Source organism: Geosmithia morbida, assembly GCF_012550715.1.
Source record: "Geosmithia morbida isolate 1262 chromosome Unknown scaffold_4, whole genome shotgun sequence".
Classification (NCBI taxonomy): domain Eukaryota; kingdom Fungi; phylum Ascomycota; class Sordariomycetes; order Hypocreales; family Bionectriaceae; genus Geosmithia; species Geosmithia morbida.
This window is the reverse complement of record NW_023336191.1, coordinates 672,258-680,281: the sequence shown is the minus strand read 5'-3', so window position 1 is coordinate 680,281 and position 8,024 is coordinate 672,258. Positions and strand designations below refer to the sequence as shown.

The following is an 8,024-nucleotide window of genomic DNA, read 5'->3' as shown; positions in this document are numbered from 1 at the left end:
GGTGGAGAGCATCATATGGATAATCCGCTTCGGGCAACCTCTACTAGTATTGCTAGCTGCGCAAACGGTGTGGAATGGGCAGACATAGACAAGCAGAAGTGAGATGATGTTGATGATCTTGTGCTAACCAGTTGGGAAGGTCAAAACCTCAGATGCGGAGGAAATACCGGGAGTCTCGGATCAATGATGAGTCCTGGTTGGCTCTTCCCCACGAAACAGGATAGAGGCGGTCATGGGTCACGTATGGAGGAGTACTTGTACACATATACTTATTATACATATACATATATACATATGCATATATATACTTTACGTCTATTGATCAAGAAGAAAAGAAGAAAGAAGCAAGAAGAAAGAAGCAAGAAGAAAGAAACAAGAAAAAAGAGTACACGAATTATTCCGAGCAGAAGAGAGGGGGGGAAAGAGAAGAAAGGGAAAAGAAAAGGAGACAAAACAAAGGAGAGAGATACAGAAAGACAGAAGAGAACATCTCCAGCCTTCGACACCAGAGAGCCCCCAGATGGCTGATGGTGGTCTCGGTGGTGCACTGGCCTGGGGCCTGCAGCGTGCCCGCTATTGCTGCGTCGTCCTCGGGACTATTTTCAGGGATCCCGGACGACGGGCTCCAGCTCGGCATCGTCGTCAGCAGCATCGGCAGCATCATCGGTATCCGAGCTCGACCGATCTGCCCGTCTCGTCGATCGAGCATCTGCTGCTACCAGACCGCTCCGGCTCCAGCCGGCACGACGACCAAGAAGAGCACGGAGACGTCCACCCTTGCTCGTGCGAAGCCACACGCGGAAGCAGCAGCAGTGATGTCGGGCCTCTACCCGACCGCTCCCCCCCTCGACCGCCGTCCACCCTCCCCCCGCCCGCCTCGTACCCGGGGTCCTCTCTGCCGAGCAGCCGTCGCCGTCGCCGCGGCCGCCGACTCTGGCGGCAGAGATGTCCGTCACGGTGCCGCGTGTTCGCGGTGATGCTGACGCTGTCGGCGGCGGCGCTGGCCTTGCTCGCCTGGCGATCGGAGACGATGCTGCGGCTGCCGTGGACGCCGGACGAGGAGACGCGGCTGTTCAGCTCACTGCCGCTGCCCCCGGCGTCGGGGAGGCTGGAGGCGGCCAACTTCACGCTGCCGCTGCGGACGCAGGGGCGCGACATCGTCGACGCGACGGGCCGGCGGTTCAGGCTGGCGTCGGTGAACTGGTACGGCGCCAGCGACGAGAGGTTCGTGGTGGGCGGCCTGGACGTGCAGCACCGCGACGTGATCGCGCAGACGATACGGCGGCTGGGCTTCAACAGCGTGCGCCTGCCCTACGCCGACGAGCTGGTGACGGCCAACCCGGTCGTGGACCCGGACGCGGTGTCGGCCAACCCGGACCTGGCCGGCAGGCGGGCGCTCGACGTGTTCGGGGCGGTGACGACGTCGCTCACCGAGGCCGGGCTGGTCGTCATCCCCAACAACCACATCACCAGCGCGACGTGGTGCTGCGGGGCCGACCCGTGCGACGCCGGCTGGTCGAACGACCACCTCGGCCCGGCGTGCCGCGTCCGCCAGACCGAGGAGGGCTGGATCCGGAACTGGGAGGCCGTCATGCGGCCCCACGTCGACGACCCGCTCGTGGCCGGCGCCGACCTGCGCAACGAGGTCCGCGGCCTCTGGGGCACCATGCCCTGGCCGTCCTGGGCCGCCGCCGCCGAGCGGTGCGGCAACCGCCTGCTGGCCATGAACCCGCGCTGGCTCGTCGTCGTCGAGGGTACCGAGTCGGCCAACGACGTGTCCGGCGCCCGCCGCCGGCCCGTCCTCCTCGACGTCCCCGACCGGCTCGTCTACTCGGCCCACGTCTACGCCTGGTCCGGCTGGGGGAGCGTGGGCGGCAGGTTCGCCCAGCGCACCTACCGGTCCTTCGCCGACTCCATGCGCCGCAGCTGGGGCTACCTGCTCGAGCAGGACGTCGCGCCCGTCTGGGTCGGCGAGCTGGGCGCCTCGCACTCCCCCACCCGAGGCGCTCGGACCTACTGGTCCAACCTGTTCCGCTACCTCAACGACGTCGACGCCGACTTTGGCTACTGGGCTCTCAACCCGAGGAAGCCCAGGAGGAACGAGCACGAGTCGTACGCTCTCGTCGCGGACGATTATCTCACCCCCATTGTAGATTATCGCATGAAGGATATGGTGGAGCTGATGAATCGATAAAATCATCCTCTCGTCTCTCTCCGCTCTCTTTCATCTGTTTCCTTACTCTCCCCTTCTCTCTTCGTTATTGGTTGTATCGTGCTTCGGGACTGTTTGCTTCTCTACTTTCCTCTCTCTCTCTCTCTCTCTCTCTCTCTCTCTCTTCTTCTCCCTCTTATGTATTCATTGAAATCAAAATCACTACGAGTAATCATCTTCTCCTCAAGATAACTCTTGACTAGTGACAACTCCTCCCAGAGGCTACTATTTCCCCGGTAGAGACCTGCCGTCCGTACACCTTCTTATCGATAAGAAGCCATCGTCGTCCATTCACAACCCCTCCGGGACTTGCGTGGCGACAGAAAGTTGTCCGTGACCCAACTATACTTGCTGTGCCTCTTCTCCTATCCTCTTCTTCTGCATACCACTTCCTATAGCCGAGCCTTCCCCTCACACCCTTACCCCGACGGAGAAAGAAAGAGAGAAAGGAAAAGACGACGTGTCCAACCTCGTCTGACCCATCCGAATGCCACTCTTCACCTGGTAGCACGCCCCGTATCGACGGCGGCCAACCTGGCAAAAGAAACCAACCCCCCCCCCCTCTGACTCTCCCCGCCCGCTGCTTTTTTTACAGACCCAATGGACAGCCGAATCAGATCTTCTCCTCCCCAGGGCTCCCGGCCTCTGCGGGTGGGGAGATGCAATGTCCAGACTTCCGCTGAACGGGTACGTATCAGATCCCCACTTCCACTCCCTCCCCCCCCCCCTCTCTCCTCTCTCCTCCACCGTCGGGCGCGTCTTGCTGATATCTGGTTGATGCCTGTTAGTTCGGCCCAGGCGCCCCTGCCTTCATCGGTGAGCGTGAGCGGGTAACCATCGAAACTTCCTATTCCGACGAGAATATCTGGCCAAACCCAGAAATCGACGATGAAGCTCTCCCCGCATCGACGAATCGTACCATTCCCTATACGCACAAGTTTCGAAACAACCTGACAGCCCTGTCCAGCGCCCATAATGTAAGCTCTGACACGGCTCGATGGGGTGGGGTACAGACAGGCCAAAAGTGCTGATCGACGCTTTTCCCGTCCCTTCTAGCTCTACTTCGTCGCGTATTCGCACCGCATATTCGTCTACAAGCCCACCCATGGCACGCGGTCCAGACTCGACTGCCACCCCGACCTCCAGCTCCAGGCGAAGAAGACGGAAAGGGCCCAGGTGGTGGGCGGTACTATAGACCTGCGCCATCGGGGCCAATCCATCAATCACATCATATGCGGCTTCCTGGGGGACAGGGAGATTGTTCTGGCCTGCAGCGACAACGGCGACGTCTTTGCCTTCTACACCGACGACATCGCTGACTCCGTCTTCCGTGAGCCCCGACCGCCGAAGCAGGATATCCTGCCACGCCGGAACACGAACGATGCCGACAGGAAGCAGAAGAAGTCGACGACGACGAACCCGGAACCGTTCTTCCATTCCAACGTCAAGAAGTCGGCGTGGGGGCTCGCCATCCACCGGGCCTCCCGAGTCATAGCCGTGAGCTCTAACCGGGCCGAGGTGACGGTCTTTGCCTTTTCCCTGTCTACCGGCCCAGCCCCGGCTGCCGCCGACGACGATGAGGAAGGGGGAGCGGACAGGGGATCTGTAGAGGCGTGGGTGCGCCACCGCAGGTGCAACTGGAAGATCATCATCTCGCTCCCACCTATGGCGAGTAATGTTCCCAATATCTGCTTTCTCGACAATGAAAAAGGCGACGCCGAAAAGATCTGCGCAGTCGATATCAACGGCAATACCTGGGTTGCCGACATCTGGACGCCGTTTCAACCCATCGAGTGCATACCCATCTCGAGGTTGGCCGAGTTTCACAGTGAAGAGCTTCGTGCCGCACCCCCTAGGTAAGGACACACATACACACATACGCACGCACACACACGCGCGCGCGCGCTTCTCTTACAGCTTACCCGCTCATCACGATCCCATTCGACCCTTACCGTCGGGACGCTGACAATCGCGTGTGAGCAGAGGATGGGGCATCCTTGCACTGCTCGAGAGCCACTTCATGGAGGTTGACACGTTGGAGGAGCTTCTGGGGGCCCCGATACAGTGTTGGGAGATCCCCCCAGCACAACGTCGAGATGTACCCTACAGCTACGCCGCAGACATTGGCCCGACACTCGAGGAGCTGCCTGAAAACCCGTTCCCTCCGTCCGAGAGGATCACGGACCCGTTGTTTGAAGAGGGGCAACCCTGGTGGACGTCTGACGATGACGATAACGGTGATGATGACGATGAGGACAACGACGATGACGACGACGACGACGACGACGACGAAGATGAAGAAGATGGCGACAATGGCGACAATGGCAACGGTGGCGCCTGGGCACCCCAACTGACCGTCACGTTGCCAGCTCTTCTATCGCCTCCGCACGGCAACATGGCCTCTCACTTGCTGGCAGGTGGGCAGACATTTGCGTCACCACCGCCGCCACCACCACCACAAGCACCGCAACCACAACCGGTGCACAATCCGCACCCGACGACAGCACAGACGCCACATCATGACCTGCTCGGCTACCTGCAAGCGCACGCGCAGCTGCCGCACATCTCGCACCATCACGGGCCGCCACAGCAACAGCCGCAGCAGATTCACCACCACGGGGCAACATCACCGCCTCCGACGCATGTGCCGTGGCACACGATGCAGGGCGGGCAGGACCAGGACCCGCACTACACGACCTCGCAGACGGCACCGACCAACGCTCAGCACTGGCTGGCGACGAACCCCAACCCGTTCCAGCAGTCATTCACAGCGCTCGGCCACGCGATAGGGGAGTTTGAGACGGCCATAGACCAGATCATGCATCACTCCGGCAGCGCGCCGGCCTGGGTGCACTTGCCGGGCTCAGACCTGCCGGCTCCCCATGACGCCCCGAACACGGCCCACGGACAGCGGCTCCGGCGGGCGGGGGCAGCGGAGAGCGCGGGGCAGCAGCGCCTGCCCGGGCCGAGCGACGGCGGCGACATGGTGTACCGGCCACGGCAAGGCTGGGTGGATCCGGATCCGGATGCGGGGTTCCGCCTGCCGAGGGAAGACGCGAGGGCCAGGCCGCTGCCGACCAGCGTACCGGACATGAGACGCGGCTGGCGGCAGGCGGCGGGACCGCAGCACGGCGGCGAGGATGCGGCGGACCCGGTGGCGGCCACGGACAGGCTGGAGCCGGGGTACAGCCTGCTGCGGACGTACGAGAAGGAGCTCGAGCTGTTCTGGCTGCCGGACGAGGCCGAGGGCGGACACAAGTCCAGGGACGAGGACATGGGCGTCATCTGCCCCGACCTGCTGTGGCTGCCTAGCCGGGGAAACATGGCGCTGGCTCCTCACTTCGAGGCGACGAGCAGGATGAACATGGTGGTGCACATCCCCGAGCTGAGCGCCGTGGTCCTGGGGTCCCCCACGGGCCACGTGGCTCTCGCGACCCTGACGCGGCTGTCGCCGGGCGGTCGATCCCGTCCGAGTCCGCCGCCTCGGCAGCGGAGGCAGCAGCAGAGGCAGAGGCAGCATGGGAAGGAGAGGCTGGCGGATACGGATGCGACGCACCCGCCGTGGAACCGGGGCCTCCGCATCGACTGCATCCTGCCACGGCGGTCGGACGAGGTCCACAGGCCCCGTAAGGAGGCGAGGCCCCTGTACGGGCTGGCCGTGGGGCCTGCACCGCTGGCGGATGACGGGCGCGTCGGCGGCGGTGTCGGCATCATCGTGCCGAAGAGGTTCAGGCTCGTGCTTCACTACCAGAATCATCTGATCCTCACGTACGAGGTTACGAGGGATGAGCAGACGGGGAAGCTGACGATCTTCTAGGGTCTGGAAGAAGAAGTATACGGGTGCTCGGGATTGTCTCTCTATGCTGGAGATTGAATGGAACGAGGGCTCTATTCCTGGACATGTCGGAAGCGTTTTATTCTCTTCTTCTTTCTCATCCTCCCCCCCCCCCCTTTTTTTTTTTTTTTCTTCCTTTCTTTTTTTCTCTGGCATCTTTTCTTCTTTCCCCATCAGCGAGTTGGTAGGATTGCGTGTATATATACATACCCATCGAGCGCTGTTCTTTTGGCACCTGAGGCAGTTCTGGCGAGTCAGTCGTAGGAGGACCGAGGAACCGGATGGCGGGATCGGATATTGAAAGGACCAAATGTGGTTGGGTCAAGGTCAAGGGTCGCTGCGTCAAGTCGTCTGGACAGGACAGGACAGGGACAGGACAAGGGACTACTAGTGCCTTTTCCTTTTTCCTCTTCTTTCTTCTTACATTTTCTTCTAATTTTAATATTTAACATTTCTTTTAGTTTCTCTTTCTCCTAAGCTGTACTAAACGATAATCTGATCAGACTCTTCTGATTGGCCGATGACTCGGGTGTTAGCAATATCCATTTCTGCAGAATTGCCGTGAAAGAGTGGGGACGATTCGGCAGACCAATGACATGGGACGAATCCGGGGTTTTCGTCAGTCATTCTCTTCAGTCATCCAATTACCATTACGGAAATATTTTATTCTTCCATCTCTCCCCCCTTTCCCTCCCCGGCAGAATATCTACATCCACCCCCCCTTCTCATCCTCTTAGTCGGTATTCATACGTTGAAATAAAAAAATAAAAAAATAAAAAAATGTCCCCCCCCCCCGTTCCTTCTCTTCTTACGTTGATCTATGTGCTCTTGCTTTGCGTGTGCTGTATTCTCTGGAGGGACGTGATTGGTCCATCTTGTCGTTCTTGTTATCAGTTTGCCTCCTTCTCCAACTTCCATGACATGATGGAGTCGATTGTATGGACTGATGCATAATTCGTAATTCACCCAGGAGAGGCAAAAAACCGCACTACCGGGGATCTCAAGTTGCTCTTCCTGGGGGCTCTGCGTTCTTTCCCGTATCTCCCCGATACGGAACGTTCGCTCTCCTTCCCTCTTTTCTCTTCTGGTGGCGATGTTGGCGGGTGACGGGTCGGAGAGGCAGGTACATACATGATGGTCATCCTGAGAATTCCCTGGGACAGGACGGCACGACACTTGGGATCGAGCCAGCAGGTATCGCTCCACTACGTCGGATAGATGGTATCCTGTATCATTCCGAGGTGTGCTGGGTAGACGATACAGAAGAGATGACATAATGTCCCAACCCCCCCCCACGTGAAGCGCAAGGCGTCGAGAGAAGTGATCAAGTGTACATCTGTACTCGGTGAAAAAAAGAAGAAAAGAAGAAAAAAGACCCGAACGGAGACTTGTCCGATCATCGGCTCGACCTTTCGACCGAGGAGAGCGGGAAGCAAGGCAGGAAGACATGATGGCTATCACCGATGCCACTACCTGTACGGATAAATAGATTCTACCAACATACAGCACTAATCTGTACTGATCACCACAACAGGTCTCTGACCACAAGAACACGCCACACTGCCGTGGGAAGAGAAGAAGAAGAACCAGAGAGTCTGTCCGGACATGTACAGGCGAAGAGACGTCAGAGTCGACGGTTGCTGCCGTGAGAGAGAGAGAGAGAGAGATCAGGTCGACGTCGACGTTTCATGATAGGGTGATATGCTGGGACCTTGAAACCCTCGGGACCTTGGGGGAGCATGAGTGGAGGAGGAGGAGGAGTGGTTTGCATTGATCTCTATACATGTGCAGCTCATCTCATCAGCGAAGAACTAGATGATACCTACAAGTACGGAGTGGTGATTGCTAGCAATGCTACAGATTATACTCATGGCAATGTGTCAGCAGTATTGATATTACTTTTCGTGTACATAAACCTCGTGTGGGAATAACTGTCACCACCCCCCCCCCCCTTCCCTTGTTTACGAGTAGAAGAAG

The 8,024-nt window shown here is 58.8% G+C and overlaps 2 protein-coding genes across 2 annotated transcripts; both read left to right on the top strand.

Moving 5' to 3' along the window:
* Positions 1-520: 520 nt before the first annotated feature.
* On the top strand, positions 521-2,194 carry GMORB2_5680 (endoglucanase; the record flags this gene model as incomplete). The annotated part of the gene is made up of 1 exon (XM_035467650.1): positions 521-2,194. The coding sequence occupies one exon, from the start codon at positions 521-523 to the stop codon at positions 2,192-2,194; it is 1,674 nt and encodes a 557-aa protein (XP_035322616.1).
* Positions 2,195-2,812: 618 nt separating this feature from the next.
* Positions 2,813-6,029, top strand: GMORB2_5679 (CRT10; the record flags this gene model as incomplete). Its single annotated transcript, XM_035467649.1, has 5 exons — positions 2,813-2,899; positions 3,001-3,189; positions 3,269-4,068; positions 4,196-4,310; positions 4,638-6,029. 5 exons carry the CDS (start codon positions 2,813-2,815, stop codon positions 6,027-6,029), a joined length of 2,583 nt encoding a protein of 860 aa, XP_035322615.1.
* Between the last annotated feature and the right edge of the window lie 1,995 nt (positions 6,030-8,024).